This window comes from Corylus avellana, chromosome ca6, assembly GCF_901000735.1.
Source record: "Corylus avellana chromosome ca6, CavTom2PMs-1.0".
In the NCBI taxonomy this organism is placed as follows: domain Eukaryota; kingdom Viridiplantae; phylum Streptophyta; class Magnoliopsida; order Fagales; family Betulaceae; genus Corylus; species Corylus avellana.
The window spans coordinates 21135929-21160695 of NC_081546.1; the positions used below are offsets into that span (position 1 = coordinate 21135929).

Here is a 24767-nt window from a genome sequence, read left to right on the forward strand (position 1 = left end):
ATAAATTATATAAACAAATGTAACGTTTAAGTAATATGAACATCAGAACATATGCAACTTTATCACTTGGACTTGAAACGTTTGAGTGAACAGCCGTGGTAAGAAGCTGAGTGTGTAAATTCATATGAGAATCTTGTGCTTTGACACCATGACATATTCCTAGCTTCTTTAAGTATCCGGCCTTCTGTGTTAATGTCTCATAAAATAGTCAAAAATATAATAAGATGTAGAAACAAGCATACACAAAGACTATGATTTAATGAGAAAGGCCAAAAAACCTTATGATCACCACTAATAATAGGTTTCGATATGGGCGAAGCCAAGTTCTTAATTTGCATGGCTTAAAAAATGAATCTACGCAAGAGAGAAGGTAGTTCCAAGTTCTAAAAGCCAAGCTTTATTCATCATTAAATCACTGATTTATGCATAACATCGCCCAATTATAATCCTAATAGAATTCAATGACTAATTATGAACTTAGCACTAAATTTAAAGATAAATATTACAACGAGATTACCCTAACCCTACCCCTTACAACTTCTTTCTGATCAACCGAAATTCAAATCATAACAATTTTCCTCTTAGACTTTAGCCTGGTCTTCGGTTGGACCCCTTGTTGACTTGTGTATGAAATTACACAACTTCTTCGCCATCCAATGGAGTAGGTGAATTATGCGAATCAACTTCTTCGCTATCCAATAGAGTAGCCGAATTATGTGAATTACCCCAGCAATCAAAACGATTCCCATCCAAATATCTACTAATTTTAGGGCCAATGAGCTAACTTTATCAAGAAGATGATTTGGGGTCACCATAATCACTGCTTTTATATAGGTAAATGTCATGAACGCGACTGAGATAGTCATGGCTAACGTCAAAAGCCATATAAAGAACTTGCTCCTAAGAGGATATCCAGTAATGACCAAAAGTATGACGCATAGAGATGCAAAGAAAGAGGTGGTATTGAAATATAAGAACAATAGGTAGTCGTCTGGATAGGAATAAGATAAAACTGCTGTGCCGCCTTCACATATATTATCTTGCGTACAATAGAAACCATCCGTGGAGTTGGTTGTATTTTGTTGCCAAACGCCACCTGGTGGGCTGATCCCAGCTTGGAAAGCCGTGGTTGCAATTACAGTGGCTACTACCATCAATGTGCCACGTGTTTCTTCCATCCAATTTCCCTGGTGCGTCCAGTGTTTAACTAAGAACGAATAAACGCACTCCCACAATCTCCTAAACCTTGATCGAGCTAGCTTTCCGGATTGAGTTGGTTGTGCTTCATCAGCAGTTGGTGTCGTTGGTAGGGAAGAATTTAGATCAGTTGATCTTCTGACACCGGCTTCTTTTAGAATGTTTTGGATTTCAAAACATTTAAAATCTCTTGGACAGACGTCTAAGACATCCAAAGCTGTGTAACCAATCTTGTTCATGGCATTAGCCTCTGTTTTTATTTCTGGTACTGAAAGTAAGTATTTTACGGCCTGCACAAAGACAACAAAAAAATAAATTTAATTCAACCACATTGAATGATCATTCTTGGGTCAGTTACTACTTTTTGCATGATTTTTAGTAGAACTGCATCAAACGAAGGGATCCTTCTATTTTTGATGGGCATGTATGAAAACATTGTGAATATTCTTCCATTGTTTTTACTTTTTCTGCGAACATATGGACGAATACAAGCAAACTAACATAAAAGAGAAGGAGAAACAAGAAGTAGATGTCAAATAATTTCGTAGACGTGGATAGTGTGGTACTTTATATATCACTAGAAATAAATCTTTAAAAGAGTAGCCATAGATATTGTTAACGCACCTTCATTTGCTTGAGGATCACAGCTAAATGCAATATGGAGTTTCCATCGTGGTCTTTGGAGTTGAGGAATAATTCTTCACAATTAGCTAATACCACTAACAATTTTAGAGCATCCAGATGATTATATCGAACACACAAGTGCAAAACACTGTCTCCATCGAGATTCACTCGGATGGACTCTTGTCGAGTAATAATTAACTCTTCTATGATCTCTATTCGTCCTCTCATTGCTGCTAAATGGAGAGGAATTCTCCCATCTTGATCACGAACTAAGCAAACATCTGCATTTGCTTGCAAGAATGCTTGTACCAGGTCAGTGTATCCCTCTGCAGAAGCCAAGTGAAGTGGGGTTCGTCCCAGCGAGTCTGCCTCTTCTACAAGTTTAGGGTTCTTGCTGACAAGAACTTTACAAAATTCAAGGTGGCCAAGCAAAGCTGCTATGTGTAAAGGGGTCTCACTTAAGGATGTGAGTGAAACTTTATTAAGGATGAGTGGATCCCTTTGGATCAATCTTTTCAGGGTGATTACACACCCATTCAGTGAGGCTTCATAAACAGCAGCCATATTCTCTTCTTCATCTTGCCTTCTATCCATTATAGAGAGAGTTCAAGCCGTCTCTAGTGAATGTGACGGTTGAAGAACTTCAGCAAGAAATTATAAACTTGCTAGAGCTTAATTGGTTCTTTGCATGTTAACTGCTATAAAAGGATTACCTTTTATAATAAACTTCAACATTAGAAAAAGAGAAGAAATTTCAAATAATAATAATAATAAACGTCAACTGGATGGTGGGTGGCAGAGTATAGAAGAAAACAAAGTCGATAAAAGACAAGAAACTTCAACAATAAATTATACACTCTATTACTCTAAGATCGATGGCGAAGTGAACATGATGGTGGGGCGTGAAAAGGGCTAAAAGAAAACAAAAGGAAAAAGGGAGGAAACTTCAGAAATTATATATATGTGTATAATATTAAAATATGGATAAGGTGTACTACATATATATGCATATATGTTTCACATGCATAAAAAAACTCCAATTTCTCAGGCTTTTATGTTCAATTGTTCAATCGGGCGATTTAATAATTTTTATTTTTGTTTTACACATAAACGAAAAAGAATATAAGAGGTGTTGTGCATTCACTTGTGAGGTTTGTGTTACGCATTGATAAAATATAAAGAAAAAGAGTAGTTAATAGATCTAAGTGGATCCAAGCCTATTAGCTTAAGCTTTTTGGGCTAGAATTTTTGTTCTAATATGTATATTAACGTACTCTTGTTTGACTACCCATGGTGTTTCTCTCCCTAACAATTGGTATCAGAACCATCGTTAGCTTTCGCTGATATGAGTGTCTTGGTTTGACGAGTTTAGTCACGTGAGTGAAGATTTGTTGTGCATGGACTTGTGAGGTTTGTGTCCCACATTAATAAAGTATAAAGAAAAAGAGTAGTTAATATACATAAGTAGATCCAAGCTCATTAGCTTAGGCTTTTTGGGCTGGAAGTGGCCGGTGTTCAAATATGTATATTAACTTACTTTTATTTGACTACTTTTAGTGTTTTTCTCTCCTCAACAATTAATATCAGAGCTATGGTTAGCTTCTGTGGCTGCTGATATGAGTGTCTTTGTTTGATATGTACATGCAAGAAATGCGAGGTTTCATCCAAATGTTATTTTTTACTGCCATATTATTACAGTTATATAAAAATAATATAAGAGTTTACTAAATAGTTTTATTTTACGAGACGTGTATGAATTAAGCTTTAAAAAAAAAAAAAAAACAAAGGAAAGGACAAGAAATTAACGTCTTATTTCTCTTTTCGTCTACTTAATTAACAAGTTGTTAGGAGAATGACACATGCATTATGTGAATAGAAGATGTCATCAAGTACGTACATATGATCGATCCAATGCAGAAATAGTTTTAAAAGACTTGGTCATCCACATCACGTGGCCAGTTTTGAAGAAATAACTACTTGCTAATTGAAAATCATTATACCGCTGTTGTAACTTGTATATTAAAATTACATAATTAAGCTTATTGTGCCTTTGCTTAACAATAATAAATTAAAAATTCATGTAGTTTAAAGGAAAAAGTTATAGGAATTAGTAGTAGAGTTTGAGGAATTTGGAGATTTATAGTTGCTATATAGATATATATGAGAAGGGTTAAAAATTCTGTATATATATTCGCAAATATTTATCTTAGAATATATTTTTAGATAGGATTTTATGAGATGTAATTTTAACATTTATTGTAATCAAATCAAATTAAATTTGAATATATTCAAATTTGATTTGATTTAATTTATCATATCTTTTTCTATTTCTCCACCTTCTTATACATATGAACTCTTTGTTTTGTAAATTCATTTAGCAATAAGAGCAAAATGTAGTTATTTTAGTTTTATCCGATGGACATAGATCGTAGACAAAACTAAAGTAAAATATTTTATTTTCATTTTCTTTATTATACTACATTATTTATTTCTTCAATTTATACCTGATTTTTCAGAAGCATTTGTGGTTCAAGTGTCAATATTTAGTTTATGGTGATACCCAAACTAAATAAAAATTAAGCGTGGCATAAGGGACTTACCAGGAGGCAGGAGCCTTGATTCCCTCCTTGGATTCGACAAAAGTCTGGTCTCATGTGCTTCCACTATTGGGAGGAGTTGCTCAACAACTGTACGAACATGGGTCAGTTTTTGTTTTTTATTATTATTTTTTTCCTAATTACGAACATGGGTTAATTGAATTGACGAGTTAGAATACTCACATCCGCTAAACAAAATAGTCTTGCGAGTCACGCAGAAAAAAATAAAAAAATAAAAAATTTATATTAGGCTAGTAAAAGTGGTTAAGAGTTTGCTGGGCTGTTGCACCTTTTTATTTTTTTATTTTTTTACATGTTCGTACAAAAAGGAAAAGGTAATTCGAATTAGTGATTTCTGCTTAATTAAGCATGACCACAGCCAATTGAGCTACTTTTTGAGGACCTAAGCTGTTGCACTTAACACTGTAGCTCAACAATCAATATTTAATAATAATTAAAAAAAATTCAATTATTCTTTCTTTTATTTGGAAATAAGAAAAATAAATAAATAATCTTTTAAATAAATAAAAAATTTAATAACTAAAATGTTGAGTCAAATATAAGCACTTTTAAAAAATAAATAATTAAAATAAAAAAATATGATTCTTTAATCTTTTCTTTTTATTTATTTATTTAATTAAAAATAAATAAATAAAAATATTTAATCAGCACGATGTAAGTTTTGAAAGAATATTGCCAAATGCCAATGCCCGTTTCAAATGTGGTCCAAGCCAACTACTTATTCGGGGTATAATTGAGTTTACTTTGACCAAAGCCATGTTCCAAGTATACTGTGATTTGATTTATTTTTATTTTATTTATAAGTACAAGTATATTGGGATTTGGTAGGTCTTGATGGGGATGGCATGCTACTTTCCGTAGAAAGGTTTCTTACAACGGTTTCTATGGAACCCGAGCCTTTTTAGTTAATGGCTCTAAAAAATTTTTAAGAGCACAAATAGAACACTTGTCTCATTAATAATAATAATAAAAAAATTACTTAGAATTAAAATAAAAACATAACCAAAAAAAAAAAGAAGGGGTGGTCGGCTACCCCATCTTGGCCATAAGGAGAGGCCAACCACCCCTATTTTAGCCCAGCTAGGAGTGGCCAAACCACCTCATGGCTTATTGGGGTGGTTGGACACCCCCAACTTGCAAAAGAAGGTGGCTGAACCGCACCCAAGAGCTTTGGGAGTAGCTCGGCCACTTCTGTTGAGCTTGGAGGTGGTTCGTTCGGTCTGGGGTGACCGAAGGAACCCCCATGGCCCTTGAGGTGGCCAAATCACCCCCAAGAGCCAACGGGCCTAAACTATATATATATATATATTTGGCCATTGGGGGTAGTTCGGCCACCCTTGACTAGCCATTGATAAAGTACATTATATATTATAATAATATGACCTATGGGTCATAATGCGGGTGGGTTAAATCTACGAGTGAATCCACAAGTCAAGAGTTTTTTTTTTTTTTTTTTAATAATAAAAAAATTATTTTTTTATTAAAAAATGAGGGCATTTTAGAAATTTCACACCCCAGGAACTTGTGAAATAGTCGTGTCATGTCTGGAGTGGGTGAACCGTTTAGCTAAACGGGTCGTGTTTAGGTTTACCCTAAACGGGTGGCGAGTCATTATGGGTCGTAAACAGGTCGATCTGCCAACCCCTTTTGCCAGCTCAAGTCCTTCACGTGGGGCCAAGCCTATTGGTTTAGCATCTTTATGTGGCGTTTGTTTCTTTTCCTACTTGGTTTTAGAGTTCATCTTTTAGCTGGCTTTTATTCTCCAATCATTATTAGGACTTGGTAGCCGACTACTAAAACTTATGAAATTTTATTGTATTCCTAAGTGTACGAATCGTTGTATAATATAGCGTTGCAAGTGCGAGGTCGAACCCACAGGGAATTGTGTTTATGAAAAACAATTATATCTAAACCAATTAAATCTTAACTTAGTTCTGAAAGGTGAGAGATTTTTGAAAGAAAATCAAAAGCATAAACTGAATAAAGTGAAAGTTATCAATTAACGAAGCACTAAGATTTCGGAATTCGCACCCACAAAATTATAGCAACATATTCTCATGAGCAATAATATTTCTGAAGGCACATGTATGTTTTACTTTGCTTCAAAGAATTAATCAAAACAATCCAATGTATCAATTCATATGCAAATCGCAAAAGATATCCAACTTAAATTAAATCATCCAATGTATAAGGATACCAAATTTAAATTAAATCATCAAATGTATCCATAGAATGAATCACAATGGATATCCAATTTTTTTGACAACAAAAACCCAAGCAATCAATTAAATGAACGTCTTCAACTAATTGAATTGAAAGAGAATAATTGGAAAATCAAACTCATATAATTAGAAAGTATTACATCACATGAAAATAGTGTTGCTAACCATAAGTGAGGCTTCATCCTTAACCTTAGTTGAGGGTTTGGCCTCTCATGGAATTGAAAAAGAATACAAGAGTAATTGAATCCATGGAGGTTTGAGAAGCTTACAAATTAAAAACCCCAAATTGAGAGCACCAAAAGCTAGGAAAGCCTTAAACTTTATTCTCTCTTCTTTGAAGTTTCGTACTAAAAAAACCTCCTATTTTTATTTGATGTCTTTTCTTTTTATAGGGCTTTTTTTTAGGGTTTTTACCCTAAAGTCGGCGCTTAGGTGGATTTATGCCAGATAAATGCGCTCGATCGCACACTAGGTGCGCTCGAGCATGCGCTTTCCTCTCATGCGGCACAGTGCTTAAACATTGCTAGCTTGTCCATGGGCGCGGGTGCGCTCGAGCGTGAACTAGTTGGGCTCGAGCGCAGATGCGCTCGATCCCACTTCCGTTGATGGCTCTTTTTTCAGCTTTTTCATTTTTTGCATTATGTCCGCAATTTTCCCTTAGCAGCCTGCAAAACACTAAACTCACAGAACTAACACAAAACATCAAATTAGGATACATCTAAAGGATTAACAAATGCAAATTAAGGGGCTCAAATATGTAATATTTGACACTCAACAAATACTCCCAAACTTTCATATTGCTAGTCCCATAGCAATACACAACTAAGAATAAAATTAGAACATGAAACATAAATCCTCTGTCGTGGGAGATATGATTGCATTTGGCATATGTAATAAGCCTTTTAAACCCTTAGGTATACTTAGTGGACGAGTAAAGTCTCCTGAGGGTTTAACAGAAATGATACCCACAAACATTGTCAGCACTATGTTGTTCAAAAGAATGAAGTTTCACACAAACAATGGTTCTTATTCATGAGCAAGCTTACAAAAATGAACTCTATATTCAAAATCTTTAGGACAATTAAAGTCAAATCACTCATATTGGACAGTTAAGACATCATATGTTCCGATAGGTGCAGAGTGAAATTAGCATACAATCATGAGGCTTCAATTTAATCTCAAGACAAATGGTTCAGTATCTCCAAATTTGTAGGAATCCCTATTAGATGAAACAACCAAGGCAAGATGTACATTTTTCTTCCTTTTTTGTTTTGTTTTTTGCGTAGGCTATGCAATGCTTAGCTCCCTTAATCTTTCTAATTGACCCATGTACCAAGTGTTGGGCCAAGGACTCTCAAACCTAATGAAAGGATCATGTGTTCAGCACTTTAAGCAAGCCAATGAAATGCAAATCACAGTAACAGCTTAACTCATACTTATCAACAACATAGCAATTTTTTTTTTTTTTTTTGGAACAAACAAACAGATTGAAGCAGTAAATCAGAGAGACATAGAGATTTTGGTGATGAAGAGGAAACATTTTAGAAAACTTTCTAAAAGTAAAACATCTCCAGGGCAGCTAAACACAAGAAATCACTAAAAGAAAATTTAGGTTACAGACACAAGGACACTTACAACCCTTTGCAACTCTTAGGCTATGTAAGGTCAACAAGCTTCTCGCTTGTCTTCATAGGTCGACAATTTGCTTGAAGTGATTCTCATTTGTTGGATCCTCCGATAGATGTTGTGAAAATTTTAATACTTGCAAATAAAAGGATTGCAAGTGCGAGGTCGATCTCACAGGGAATTGTGTTCTTGAAAAGCTATTATGTCTAAATTAATCAAATCCTAACCTAGTTCCAAAATGTGAGAGATTGTTTTTGTGAATGTAAAATCAAAAGCATAAACAAAATAAAGTGAGATTAATCAATTAACAAAGCACTAAGGTTTCGGAAACTGCACTCACAAAGTCATAGCAACATATTCCCATGACCAATAATATTTTCAAAGTTCTCACAGCAAAATCTTAGGTAAGTTTTATTTTTGCTTTAAAGAATTAATCAAAACCATCCCATGTATCCATTCATGCACAAATCACAAAAGAAATCCAATTTAAAATAAATCATCAAGTGTATCCGTAAATCACAAAAGATATCCAATTTAAACCATAACATCAATTGTATCCATAGAATAAATCACAAAGGATATCCAATTTTTTTATAAATAAAAACCAAGCAATCAATTACGTGAAATAAACTCAAATCATCAAATGTATCCTTGAATCACAAAAGATATCCAAGAATCATTCCACAAATTGATTTGAAGTAAAACAATTCGAAAATCAAACTCATTAAATTGGAAAATATTACATCACATGAGAATTAATGTTGCTAATCATAAGTGAGGCTTCATCCTCAAGCTTAGTTGAGGGTTTAGCTTCTCACAGAATTGAAAGATAGAACAAGAGTAATTGAATCCATGGAGAATTTAGAAGCTTACAAATTAAAAATTGCAAAGTTGAGAACACCAAAAGCTAGGCAGACCCTAAACTTTCTTCTTTCTTTTGTGAAATTTCGTACTCTATTGCCTCTTACAAATTTCTCTGAAGTCTATTCTATTTATAGGGCTTTGCTTAGAGTTTTCTAGGGTTTTAACCTAAAAACCGGTGCTAGGTCAGACGAGTGCGCTCGATCGCACTCGAGCATGGATATCTTCTCCTGTAGTGCAGTGCTTGGGCGCTACTTGCTTGGACATAGGCGGGGGTGCACTCGAGCGTGCTCTTGCTAGGCTCGAGCGCATATGCGATCGAGCGTAGGGCTGTGCGCTCGATCCCACTTCTGTTTGTAGCTTTTTCCCAAAGTTAGCATTTTTCACATCAAAACCGTAGTTTTTGCTTAGCAGCCTGCAAAACACTAAAACAACAAAACTAGCACAAGACATCAGATTATAACACAGCTAAAAGATTAAGAAATGTAAATTAAGAGGCTCAAATATGCAATATTTGATACTCATCAATAGACTTCTTATCGTTGATGAACAAAACGACTTCTCAACCACGGAAACACTTTAAGAGAAAATAGCTTTAAAGCCCTGAATACTGATAATCCACTCTTAGCACAATATAGAATTTACCATCTCAATTGCTTAGAAAAATAGTGCTCTATCAATTGAGAATTAGGTTTTCTTGCTAAAGAAGAAAACATTATTAAGGAAAATCCACAGTAGCGTGCGGACTGGTGGCCACGTTCGAATGGACCTAGGGTTTTATAGAAGTCCAAGTTGAACTTGAAAAACCCTAATGCGGCAACAATATACTTTCGTTCGGACGGGCTTGGGAATGTGCAGCGAACGAAGCTCTCGGGTTTTACTATGTAACTCATCATGTTCTGACGGACTAGCGAACATACAGCGAACGAAGCTCTCAGGTTTTACTATGTAACTCACCACGTTTGGATGGCCCAGTGAACGTGTAGTGAATAGAGCTCTCGGGTTTCAATAGGAAACGTAGCCGTTCGGACACTAGTGAACGCTCATGCAAACGAAGTTTCAATCGAGAAGAAATTACACTTTTGGACACCGAATTAACCAACCTAAAAACTAACACAAATTATGGCTGAACCCACATGGTTTATAAAAAATATGGCTGAACCCATCTTCCAAAGAGTAGTTCATACAAATAAGAAAATTTTCTTTTCTAGTTTTCATAATTTGTTTTACTTTGGTGTTGTTTGCTTAGGGTTTTGAGACATGGATGAGATTAGATGGGAGGAAATTGGGGGAATAAGATATTGTTGGGAGAAAAAACAATACACAAACTCCTTCTTTGTGTGAATCTGTAGGAAATTATAAAATAGAGCAATATATATGTGGAAAATATATATCCAAACACCACAAAGCACAAGACGCACGGTTTTTACGTGGAAAAACTTCCCTGTGTGAGAAGGAAAAACCACGGGACCGTAGTCCACTCAAACAATTTCACTATCAACAATAACGGGAATACATGAGTCTTCTATAGTCTCAACTAGAGGCATACAATCAGCAGCTATCCTTCAAGAAATAAAATTTCTTGGCACAAATCAACTTCTACAAGAAATAAAGAAAGATCTCACCCAAATAGAGGCTACTGTTTATCGGCTCAAAAAACTGAAACAGAATACTTAGAATCTAATCTCCACAATTCAAAATGAAGAGTAATGTGTCATGAACATCCCTGCAAAATTTCAGATCAATCGGACCACAAACGCTTATCAATCAGAGCTGTTGATCAAGTCTGGACGGAATTTTCTGAAATTGGTTTTTGGACCTCGTTTCTTCTATTTCTCTGGCGGCTGCTTGTATCTTTTTCTTTTCGTATTATTCTCTCTTTGCAACAACAAATGATATTAGGTTTAGCGAACCCTATTCCGAATGGGCCTCTCTATATGGGTTTAATAAAAAACACACATGGGCCACACAAGTTTGGGCCATCCTCCATTTAATAGGGAAACCCAACCCAACATATATCACAATTTTTTTCTTCCACTTCGTTATCTTGATTTCTGCCCTAGGTAGAGGTGTTTCTGTTATTTAAACTGAAATTAAATATTTTAGGCTTGTAGTTGGTGACTTTACTCTCTTTATGGCTTATGTTATGCACTTTTGTCTGCAATAGGCTTGAATTAATGTTGGTCCTTCTGCAATAGTATAGTTTGTGTGCAGTAGGCTTTTCCCCATGTCCCCTATTTGTAAGAGTTTTCATTTATTACAGGGGTTCAATACTTTTTTGCCTTTTGTGGTTTAATAACTTTATTTTTTACCCTTTAGGGTTTAGTTTTTATCACCGGAGGTACTTCGGGTATACATAAAGACGGAGATAGTACCTTTGTCCAACTTTCGTACAAAATTTGATGAAAATCCACGTGATCGCCCCTAAAAACTTGACACGTGTCTATATACCTAAGTAATATATATATATATATATTTAAAAAAAATAAAAATTTTAAAAATTTAATTTAATTAAATTGAAAAAAAAAATGTTTGGAAAAGGGGTGGCTTCTGGGCCGTTTTTTAGGGTGGCCAAACCACCCCCAAGTTGCAAAATGGGGGTAGCCGAAACTACCCCCAAGGCTGTTGGGGGTCACTCGGCCAACCCTGCTTGGCCTTGGGTGGTTTCCGCCACCCCATGCCGGTAGATCTGGGGTGGCTGAACTACCTTGTGGTGGTTTGGTAACCCCAAAAGGCCAATGAAAAAAAAAAAAAATAGAGTTGACCTTTAGGGGTGGCCGAACTACCACCAAGGACCATGGGAGTGGCCGAACCATCGCCAAGGGCCATGGAGGTGGCTGGACCACCCCCAAGGGCCATGGGGGTGGTTTCGGCCACCCCCATTTTGCAACTTGGTGGTGGCTCATGGGCCCTTTGGGTGTGGTTGGACCACTCCCTTTTCGAAACAATTTTTTTTTTTAATTAATTTAATTTACCTTTTTTTTAATGTTTTTAATTTTTTTAAAAATTTATTTATTTATTTTTAAAAGAATTTGAGAGATTATTGGAATGAGGGGCCCTCTCTTTACTCATTCATTAAAAAAAAAAAAAATTATTGTGTCCTTTATAGTTTATAGAGATGAGATTTCAAGATCACATACACAAAAGTACAAGTGCAGAAGTCAAAATTTGGGAACATCCCTAGCCGCAACCTAATGGCTTCACCTTAATAGCTTGAATCTTAAGATAAGGTATAACATAACTTAATGGACAATTACATATAAAGTGGAATAAATTGAGACGAGATTTTAGAAGGGGGTTTGGTTTTAGACACCTACGTATACCATCAGAGAAGAGCTCAAAGGACTACATTCTTGCCTTTATTATTTAATATGATTGTGTACAAAGATTCTATTTATAAAGCTTACAAATAATTTAAATTTATTTAAATCGAAACAAATGCCTTAATTTAGGTAGTTAAATTCTCATCAAATTCTTAAATTTAGGATAATCTAAATATACTCTAACATATCCAAGCTCCAATGTAACACCCTTACTCTAAGTGGGTATGATATTGTCCGATTTGGGCAAGCCCGCACGGTTTTTATTATTGGGTTTACCCCCAAAAGGCCTCATACCATTTAGAAAGAGTATATTCCATATAAACCCACTATCTTTTCCATGCCCAGGCAATGTGGGACGTCACAATTATGTAACACCCTTGTTCCAACTAGTATGATATTGTCCACTTTGGGTCAAGCCCGCACAGTTTTTATTATTCGGTTTACCCCCAAAAGACCTCATACTATTTAGAGAGAGTATATTTCATATAAACACATCATATTTTTCATGCCCAAGCAATGTAAGACGTCACAATCACCCCCTCTTAGGACCCATCGTCCTCACGACGACCCTCATAGGCTTGTGCACGCTCCCCCCATCTCAGGCTGGGCTATGACTTTGATACCATACCATATTGTGACATCTCACATTGCCTGGGCATAGAAAATATGATGTGTTTATATGGAATATACTCTCTCTAAATGGTATGAGCCCTTTGGGGGTAAACCCAATAATAAAACCGTACGGGCTTGGCCCAAAGCGGACAATATCATACCACTTGGAGCAGGGGTGTTACATAATTGTGATGTCCCACATTGTCTGGGCATGAAAAAGATGATGTGTTTATTTGGAATATACTCTCTCTAAATGGTATGAGGCCTTTTAGGGGTAAGCCCAACAATAAAACTGTGCGGGCTTGGCCCAAAGCGGACCACTTGGAGCAGATGTGTTACATATGGTATCAGAGCCATAGCCCAGCCTGAAATGGGAGGAGCGTGCACAAGCTCATGAGGGTTGCTAGCGATGACGTTGGTTCTACGAGGGGCTGATTGTGACGTCTCACATTGCTTAGGCATGAAAAAGATGATGTGTTTATATGAAATATACTCTCTTTAAATGGTATGAGGTCTTTTGGGGGTAAACCGAATAATAAAAACTGTGCGGGCTTGGCTCAAAGCGGACAATATCATACCATTTGGAGCATGGGTGTTACATCCAAGGTCAATTGATTAATGAAGAATCATATCAATATTTTATCTATGTTGGCAAACAATCCTGTTTAGTGAGTCGCATCAATCAATAATGAGGAAAATATGAAGAAAAAAAAATGTTGGGCGAAAGCATTTCCAATGAATATATAATTATAACGTGTTAGAGCATCTCTAAGAAAGTAGCCAAATGGTTCGTAATAGTCAAATTTATCTCTAACAGAATAGGTAAAATAACATTTTTTCTTCTAATGTGAACAATAAATATTAAATAGGCTCTTTAGCATATTCACTATTCATATTAGAAATAGTTTTTTATTAGATCACTAGCAGCAGCTTCCATTTTGTTGAAATAATGATGATGTGGAAATTATAGCGAAAGCAATATAGAAAATAAACACAATAGGCTTTACGGGTGGTTTGGTGTTTGACACCTATGTCTACCATTCGGAATACCCCTAAGGGCTACATTGTGCTCATTAACTTGATTTGTCTATAATACAAATGTTCATATTTATAGGGTAATGTCTAAATACAAGTATAATAATTAAATCTCATTGATTTGATTATAATCTCAATATTTGATTACAATTAGCCCATAAATAGAAAATATTTGATATCAACATAATTATGGAATATACGGAAAATATATAATATTTTCTACTAACATCCCCCTCGAACTCAAAGTGGAATATTTCGGCGGTGGCGGGCGGCCAGCGACATTGGCAGGTGGCTGGTGAATGTAGATTTAAAAATGGTCGACAACGGGCCAAACTCAAAAAAGGGGGCCGATAATGGACTAGGGCAAATAATGAACAAAACTTCAAAAGGGACCGACGACAGGCCAAAATTCAAAAGGGGCCGACAATGGGCCAGAGCTGACAATGAGCCAAGGCCAACTAGGGCCAAAACTTAAAAATGGCTAACTATGGGCTAGGGCCGACTTGGGCCAAAAAAATAAAGAACATGGGCCCACTTGGGTGGTTATTAGATTGGCGCACCAAACCTGATCGGCACGTGGCGCGTGTGATGTGGTTAATTTTTTTTTTTTTTTTTTTTCGAATCCGGATTTGGTGTGGGCAGTTGCAGTATAGGACTATGAGCTTGGCTGATGAGCAAGCATTCCCTATGGCTGAATGCAAGTGGAATAGTGGGCTGCAATCTAGTGCAACGCATTCATGTGCACTCGCGAGCTGTGATCTTGTGTGACTCCAGTACAAGTTGAATTGCGGGGTGGAGGTGCGTGAATCCCACGTGCACAGTGATAGGTGGCGCATGGGAGCTCGTGCAGTGTCCGTTTTGGCTGATCTTGGCAGCTATGAAATCTATGGCGTATGATCTTTGAATGGTGGGAACGGTGAGGTGTTTGGATGAACTTAGTGGCATGTGGCTGAATGGGCAGAAGGTGTGGGAGACACGTGGTGGCCAGAGGCGGTGATGGATGACTAGTGGCGACGCTTGGAGAAGTGTGACACTTGGGTGTAGTGGAACAATGAGAAACGTCAATGACGTTGAAGGCCACAAGAAAGTGGCTCTGATACCATGTTGAAATAATGATGATGCGAAAATTATAGCGGAAGCAATATAAAAAATAAATACAAAGAACTTTACGGGTGGTTCGGTGTTAGACACTTACGTCCATCACTCGAAATATCCCTAAGGGCTACATTGTGCTCCTTAACTTGATTTGTCTATAATACAAATATTCCTATTTATTGGGTAATGTCTAAATACAAATATAGTAATCAAATCCCCTTGATTTGATTACAATCCCAATATTTGATTACAATCAGCTCATAAATAGAGAATAGTTAATATCAACATAATTATGGAATATACGGAAAATATATTATATATTTCCTATATTCTAACACCTTTGGTTTTTTCTAAGTTTAGGAAACAAAACTACTTTTTGCTTCCATATGAAAATATATTTCACAATAGCTTCACTTTTTATATACCATTAAAATATTATTTCTTTACAAAATATAAGTTCCCTACCGGCCCTCACGTTTTTTACAAAATCCCAACACAATCCTCAATGAAAGACAAAAAGATGAAAGATGAGAGTAAATAGAAATTTGTATATTAAAATAAGGGGTAACTTCACTAAAAACCTCTGAACTTCTACCCGATTTGACAAATCCTCCAAACTTCAAAATCTCTCAATTTGGACCCTTGAACTTTCAATTACTCTTAATGTGGACCCCGCCGTCAATTTTAGCCGTTAGAAATACCAAAAAAAAACCAATATATCCCTAATTTTCATTTTTATTTTTTTAAAAAAATAAAAAAGGTTTTGGAATTAAGGGTAAAGTTGAAATTTTATACCAAAGTCAGAGGTATAAACGTCATGTAACGTTTAAAATCTGATAGAGGTGTTCACATTAAGAGCAATTGAAAGTTCATGGGACCAAATTGAGAGATTTTGAAGTTTGGAGTTTGTTAAATCGGGTAAAAATTCAAGGATTTTTAGTGAAGTTACCCATTAAAATAATGTATAGGAAATCACTTTTGGTTCCCTACACATTGGAAAATACTGTAGCTACCAAAGGGTATTGGTTAAATTTAGGAAACGGTGAGGTTTTGTGATATTTAAAAATTTTTTTTTTTTTTCCTAAATATAGTGAAGAAAGTTGGCTATAGGGTATTTGCTGGTAGTGCTCTTAGAAAAAAAAAGTATACATATATTCCCTCAAATTACCACTACATTGTTAATGTACTTTTAAACTATTAATTGTGTCAATATCTCTCAAACTATCAATTTTTAGGTCCCATATCTAAAAAAGGGAGGTAATAGAATGAGAATAAAGAAAATTAACTCTAGAGGTCACAGAGATGGGAGGTAATAGAACGAGAATAAAGAAAATAAAAGAGAAAAGAAAATCCAAATCATTTCAACTTTTATGGATATTTATCATATATACAAGAACCACAATTTGAAATGAACCTTTTAGCCCTCTTAGACAATAGCCGGGTCGTCTTTAGATGGACACATTGTTGACCCGCATTTGAAATTTTGCAAGTTGTTCATCACCCAAGAGAGTAGGCGAATTTGTGAGAATCACACCAACCACGAGCAGTCAAATTCAAATATATTTTTTTAGGGAAAAATATAATTTAGCTTTTTAAATTATCAGTTATTTTTATTTTAATTTTTTAATGCTTAAAAAGTGATAAAATAGCTCATAAATTATTAACTAATTGTAATTTGACCGCTTTATTAGTCATCACCGTTAAATAAAATAAAAAATTTAATATAATGTCGTTTTGATAAGGTTAAATTATTAAAATGCCCGTTTGAAAAAAAAAAAAAATCAATTTTAATAACTCCCAAACGACCTCATTTGGCAAACTTAAAAAAAACATAAAAAATTAATTTAAAAAAAATAGAAGACGGGTTGGTTTAGGGGTGGCTCGTCGGCCACCATATGGGGTGGCCGGCGAGCCACCCCAGGCCATGGGGGTGGCTCATCTCTCTCTGGTCCTCTATATAGACTATATGCTTCTCCAATTGCAGGATTTTTGTCCCTGGCCAGACGCTTATACCTCTCTATAACTGGACCGTTTTCGCCGGATGGTAACACTCAAATTTCCCTCACCCTCTGGACCAATTCGTTGCATTCATTCGCATATAATTTAGTTCTGTCATCTGTGCTGCTTTGTTGGTTTCAGGATTCAAGTTTTGTACCTGGCTGTGAAGACACTGAGGGAGTCAGGCCATCAACAAGTTGAAGACAAATAACAATGGCGATGATGAGATAAGGGTCTGTGGGTTGAGCTTCAACGATGACGGGTTTAAACTCGACCCAGTGTGCCCAATCGAGTCCACCGACGATTCAGCTGTGAAACAAGTTCGGTTTGGCGGTGAATTTGTAATAATTGAAGACGAGGGAGGTGAGTCTGGCGAGTTGATTCCGAGTTCACCTGGTCAGGTTGTGGAAGAGGCGGCCCAAGTGGGGTGTTATAGTGGTGGGGAAGCCCTGATGGTGGGTCTGGTGGCGATGAAGAGGAGCTTGGATCTGCAGAGGGCATTGGCGAGCGACGTCGTTTATTTTTTTAAAATTAATTTTTTTAATTTTTGTTTAGGATTTGCCGAACGACATCTTTTGAGGCATTTTTTAAATCGATCTTTTTTATTTATTCAAAAAGGCATTTTAGTAATTTAACTTTGCAAAAACAATGTCGTATAAAATTTTTCATCCTATTTGACAGTGATAAATAATGGAGCGACCAAATTACAACTGATTGATAGTTTTATAATTACTTTATTACATTTTAAATATTAAGGGGTTAAATCACAAATCACTGATAATTTAAGGGGCGTTTTATATTTTTTCCTTTTTTATATTTATGCCTTTCCATAAACTATTTAAAAAAAATGATGTGGGGCCACCAAACACACTGCCCAAAAATAGGTAAGTGCCATGAATTACGTGACTGCGGTAGACATGGCTAAAGTCAAAAACCATGTAGCTACCTTGCTCGTAAGAGGAAATCCACTAATGACCAAAAGTACGATGGACAAAGATGCAAAGAAAGAGGTGGTGTTGAGAAATAAGAAGTTTAGGTAGTCTTTTGGATAGACATAAGCTAAAACGGTTGTGCCGGCTTGACATAAATCTTGAGTACAATCGAAACTACCCTTTGTTTTACTTTCTTGCCAAACGCCACCTGGTGGGCTGATTCCAGCTTGGAAAGCCATGCTTGCAATCACAGTAGCGACTACCATCAATGTGCCACGTGTCTCTTCCATCCAATTATCCTGGTACTTCAATTGGTTAACTAATGATGACGAAAGAAAGTAGGCCCACCACCTCTTAAACCTTGATCGAGCTGGTGGTTCGGACTGCGTCGGTTGTGCTGCATTAAGACCAATAGCGCTTGATGTCTCTAGCCGGGAAGAATTTGGATCTAGAGATCTTTTAACACCGGCTTTCTTTAGAATGCCTTGGATTTCAAACTTGTTCTTGGCATTAACCTCCGTTATTATTTTCAGTACTGAATGTAAATATTTTATGATCTGCACAAAGACAACAATCTACTGTTTCATCCGATTATAGCTAAAAATAAAATCTAAAAGCCGTTGATAAAGCAAACACCAATAAATTTAATTCAAACACATCTGTCTTGGGCTCATTTTCTATTTTTTTGCATGATCATCATAAAAACAGTATCAAAAGAAGGGATATTTTCCTATTTTAGTTGGGTTTGAATAAAAACATCGCGATTCTTCTATTAATTTCTTCTTTCTTGTACGAATATATATTCTTTTAATTTTAAAATCTATCCCTCCTTTATGACCAAAGACAAACTTATGAAAAATGAAAGGATAAAAAGATGTTTAAAAGTCGTGGTCAAGAAGTACGTAGAATCATTTCAAAGATATGGATAATACATGCTACTTTATATCTATAAATATACTAGAAAGAAATTTCTCTTCTAAAAGGGTATTCATATACATTGTTAACGCACCTTTGTTTGCTTGAGCATCACAGCTTGAAAGCTTTTGAGATTGAATGATTTGTATTACTATCAAATGTGTACATTTATACACGTACAGTAAATCAAATAATATCTAGCTATATATACATTTGAATTTAAACTATAACAATAATATTTGAATAATTATCTTCTGCACTATATCAGCAATTGCACTATATCAAGTAATAGAACAAATCTCTGACAGCTTGGTTGTTGAGATAGTGTTGGAGTCTGATGATGGGGTAGAAGATATATTGTTAACATCCCCCCGCAAGTCCATGGGGGCAGAGCATACCATAAGCTTGTCACGTAGAATGCCAAAGCGGACAGAACTGAGACCCTTAGTAAATATATCGGCAATTTGATCGTGAGTGCTAATAAATTTAATTGAAATATCACGATTAATCACTTTATCTCGAATGAAGTGATAATCGATCTCGATATGTTTTGTTCTCGCATGATACACCAGATTAGAAGCCAAAGCAAGAACACCAATATTATCACACCATAGGATGGGTGCAGAAAATAATGGAATGCAAATTTCTTTGAATAACAGGCGTAACCAAAACAAGTCAGTAGTAGCAATCGACATAGCATGATATTCGGCTTCCGTACTCGATCTAGCAATGACAAGTTGCTTCTTTGCCATCCACAAAACAAGACAAGAGCCCAAGAAAACACCAATACCTATAGTAGATCGTTGATCATCAGGATCCCCGGCCCAATCGGAGCCACAAAATGCTTGGAGAGAAAGATGACCCTTTGTATACCATAAACTGTGATCAATAGTCCCTTTAAGGTAGCAAAGCACACGTTTTGCAGCAGTCCAATGAAGGGATGAGGGATTGTGCATATGTTGGCATAATTGATTAACAACAAATGCAATATCCGGTCTTGTCATTGTACAATATTGCAAGGCACCCACGGTTCGTCTGAATTCAGTGATGTCTATGGAAGAAAGCGGGTCACCAGCAGTTGTGGACAATCTAAAACCAGCAAGGCATGGGGAATAGCATGGTTTGGCACCCAACATCTTCGTCCTAGACAAGAGATCAGTGATGTATTTAGCTTGGTGAAAATGCAATCCTGAAGATGAGCGATGAGCCTGAACACCTAGAAAATAACCCGAGGGACCAAGATCCTTCAACTTGAATACTTGCTGTAATTTAGTAATAACACCAAAAAAATGAGATGGATGAGTACCCATAACAAGTATATCATCAACATAAATCAGGATAAAAATGTGAATGTCATTATGATGGAACATAAATAAGGATGAGTCCACTGAAGATTGGACAAACCCAATATCCGTAAGAGCCTCAGATAACCATGTGAACCATGCACGGGGTGCTTGTTTGAGGCTATACAAAGACAAGTGTAATCGGCACACGTGGTTGGGAAATTGAGAATCCACAAATCCCCGAGGTTGCTCCATATATACTTCCTCCAATAAATTGCTATGAAGAAATGCATTGGATACATTCAATTGACAAATACCCCAATCAAACTGCACTGCCAAGGCCAAAAGAACCCGAATTGTTGAACATTTAACAACTAGGCTAAATGTATTAGTAAAATCCACCCCAGACTCTTGATCAAACCCCTTAGCCACCAACCGGGCTTTAAATCTATCAATAGTACGATCTTGCTTTTGTTTTACCTTGTACACCCACTTATTACGTATAATATTGTGATTAGGAGGAGGAGAGCAGAGAGACCATGTACTGTTTGCAATAAGTGCATGAAATTCCTCACCCATTGCCGCACACCAATCAGGAGATAGTGCAGCTTGAGAATAGCATGTAGGTTCAGGAGGAATCGTAATACTGGTGGGGGCAAGAACAGCATGGTGGGAAGAGTAAAACGTTTGAAAGCCTTGGTAAGATCGTGGTCTGAGATGACCAGTACGTGAACAGGTGACCATAGAGTGTGTAGGAGGAATATCATTGATAGAGGTAGAAGCTGGAATGGCAGGAGCTGTTTCAGGTATTAAGACGTATGAAGGGGCAATGGAAGCAGAGGATGGGGAAGAGACTATGGATGACGCATCTGGAGGCATGTGAGGGATTTGAGTAGAGGAAAACTTTGATATAGACATAAGAGAATCAGAAGAAAGCATAGGAAGTGCAGGAGAAACAGGAGATGCAATTGACACGGGTGGAGTAGACTCAATGAGAGAAGAGGAGAAGATTGGGGACTGAAGCATAACAAATTTTAGAGATGATCCAGTAGAAGATGGAACAGAGGATATGAGAGCACCTTCTTTAGCAGGGAAAACATTTTCAAAGAAGACTACATTTCTAGACATATACACACGACGAGAAATAGGATCTAAACAATGGTACCCTTGCTGAACTGAACTATGCCCCCAAAAAATACGACGCTTATTTCTAAACATCAACTTGTGACTTGTATATGGTCGTAAAAGGGGGAAACATGCACAGCCAAAGGACCGAAATGTCATGTAATCAAGATTTTTGTTAAACAATTTATATTACGGTGAAACATTGTCCAAAACATGGGTGGAAAGTCGATTTATAATGAACACCGACGTAAGAAATGCGTCTACCCAAAACAAAGGAGCCAAGTTGGACTGAGCAAGAAGAGATAGACCCATCTTGACGATGTGTCTATGTTTTCTTTTAGCCAAGCCATTTTGTTGTGGCGTATGAGGGTAGGAAATCCTATGACGAATGCCATGTGTATCAAGAAATTGTTTGAAAGCGTTGGAAACAAACTGACCACCACCATTAGATTTAAATTGCTTAATTAAACAAGAAAACTGATTTTCCACAAGAGACTTGAATTTCAAAAAAACAGGAAAGAAATCTGATTTATTATGGATGGGATACAACCAGGTAAATCTGGAGAAGTCATCAACAAATAAAACATAATATAAACACCCTCCCACCGACTTGGTAGAACAAGACCAGACATCGGAATGAAAAAGTTTCAAGGGATGAGAGGAAACACGGCTAGAAGGTTGGAAACTGAGCTGTTTGCTTTTGCCAAGTTGACAAGGTTCACAGACCACTTCCAGTTGCTTCATACCGGAGAAACGAAGAGAAAATTGATGCAGGAGGTGTGAGACAACTGGAGAGGATGCATGGCCCAATCTAAAATGCCACACAGCCGCAGAAGCTTTGACACCTAAGAGGGCAGTCAAGGCATTCCGTTTATTAGCTGAAAAAGAACTGAGATGAAGAGGATAGAGACCCCCTTCAGTTTTTCCTTCCAAGAGAGTCATCCCCATTTGAGAATCCTTAACAAAATAGTGAGAATCCGTGAGAATAAAAAAACACGCATTATCACGACAAAACTTGTTAATAGATAACAGATTAACAAGAGCTTGAGGACAATGGAATATTTTAGAAAGGTGTAAAGTAGAATGTGGAGTGTGAAAAGTAAGAGAACCAGTATTTTGAATCCCCCAACCTGAGCCATTTCCCACTGCAACATTATCAGTACCTATATATGGCTACTGCAATGAGAGATTTTCCAAACTTGATGTTATGTGTTGGTTAACACCACTATCAGCATACCAAGGATCTGCTTCATAATTGGGATTGGTATGGGCAACCATGGCAGCTAATTGAGCAGGAGGATGACGTCCTTGATAAGCATGATCCATGCGATGAAAGCAATCTAGGGCCTTGTGGCTTGGTTTACCACAAATTTGGCAGGGGGACTTTGGTGGATGTGAGACAAGTGGAGCTGATGTGGATTTTGGTGGAGAGTGAGGGACAACAGGCCGTGGAGAGGAGTAGGAGAGAGGTTGGGACTTTCTAGAGAACTTTGGTTTACGATTGAAGTGTTGTGAATGTGATTTAGAGGAAAACATAGCAAATTGGTTGCTATGAACCAAGAGGGACTGATTCTGGTTTTCCATGAGCAGCTCAAAGGATAAGAGCTCAGCTTGGAAATCTTCAAGGGATAAAGATTTATGGCAACTTGCAAAGGACAAGGAAGTAACAAAGGGGTTGAAGACTGGAGTAAGTCCACTAACCATAAATGCAATAAGGTCATCATCGTCAATGACTTTACCAACTGCACCAAGTTCTGCAGCAAGATGCTTGGCATGTTCAACATATTTTGTACAACTTTGAGAACCTTGGTGAAGACTCTGAAGTTGATGGCGGAGATGCTGGATACGAGATGTCGAATTAGAAGCATAACGGTTGGCGAGAGACAACTAGGCTTCATGAGCAGCATGGATACCAAAAACAGAAGGAATGACCTTGTCGGACAGAGTGGCAGTGAGCCAACTCAATACGAATTGATCCTTCTTAGTCCATAACTGAAACTCAGAAGTGATAGTAGTAGGGACCTTTCTTTCAACATCCAGAAGGAACTTTGGTGGGCACGGCTCAGAACCATCCACGAAGCCCATCGAATCATTAGTTTTCAAAATAGGTGAAAACTTATTCAGCCACACTAAGTAGTTGGGACCATCCAACTTGGTAGTAACAAGCTGACCAAGATTAGGAGGAATAAAGGCAGAAGCCATAGAGATAAAAATAAGAAAGGAGCGGAAAAAAATTATTTAGTTGCGTGAGCTAGTAGCTCTGATACCATGAAAGCTTTTGAGATTGAATGATTTGTATTACAATCAAATGTGTATATTTATACACGTACAGTGAATCAAATAATTTCTAGCTATATATACATTTGAATTTAAACTATAACAATAATATTTGAATAATTATCTTCTGCACTATATCAGCAACTGCAATATATCAAGTAACAGAACAAATCTCTTACAGCTTGGTTGTTGAGATAGTGTTAGAGTCTGATGATGGGGTAGAAGATATATTGTTAACATAGCTAAATGCAATTTGGAGTTGCCATTGTGGTCTTTGGAGTTGAGGAATAATTCATCACCACTAGCCGATTCCACTAACAATTTTAGAGCATCCAACTGATTATATTGAACACACAAGTGTAAAACACTCTCTCCATTGAGATTCACCTTGATAGACTCTGGTCGAGCAGAAATTAACTCTTTTACGATCTCTATTCGTCCTCTTATTGCGGCTAAGTGGAGAGGAATTCTCTCGTCCCGATTAGAAGCTAAGCAAACATCTGTATTTTCTTGCAGCAATGCTTGTACTATTTTAATGTGGCCCTCAGCAGAAGCCAAGTGAAGAGGAGTTCGCCCCAACGCGTCCACATCTTTTGCAAATGTAGGTTTCTTGCTAAGAAGAAGTCTACAAAATTCAAGATGGCCATGCAAAGCTGCTATATGTAAGGGAGTATCCTTGAGGGACGTCAGTGAAACTTCACGAAGAATGAGTGCATCCCTTTGGATCAATGTGGTCAAAATGCTTGCACACCCCTTCTGTGAGGATTCATAGAGTTCTTCAACCATGCATTTTGTCTTCTTCAACATGCCTTGTATTCATCATAGAGTGTTTAAGCCTTCCTTAATGAATGTGAGAATTGAATAACCTCAACAAGAAATTCTGAACTTATTAGAGTTTGGTGCTTTGCATGCACTACATATAAAAGGGTTACCTTTGGAAATGTGACATTTGAAAGTCAAAGCAATGGTGGCCCCCGTAGGAACTTGGAAACAAACAATAATAATAATAATAAAAAAAGTGGTA

At 36.8% G+C, this 24767-nt stretch overlaps 2 protein-coding genes across 2 annotated transcripts; both read right to left on the bottom strand.

The window, feature by feature from the left end:
- Window positions 1-581: 581 nt before the first annotated feature.
- On the bottom strand, window positions 582-2415 carry LOC132185352 (ankyrin repeat-containing protein ITN1-like). The gene is made up of 2 exons (XM_059599138.1): window positions 1822-2415; window positions 582-1487 (listed from the first exon to the last, which is right to left on the bottom strand). The coding sequence occupies exons 1-2, from the start codon at window positions 2413-2415 to the stop codon at window positions 582-584; spliced, it is 1500 nt and encodes a 499-aa protein (XP_059455121.1).
- A 21460-nt stretch (window positions 2416-23875) lies between these two features.
- On the bottom strand, window positions 23876-24550 carry LOC132185353 (ankyrin repeat-containing protein BDA1-like). Its single transcript, XM_059599139.1, has one exon. The coding sequence runs from the start codon at window positions 24548-24550 to the stop codon at window positions 23876-23878; it is 675 nt and encodes a 224-aa protein (XP_059455122.1).
- Between the last annotated feature and the right edge of the window lie 217 nt (window positions 24551-24767).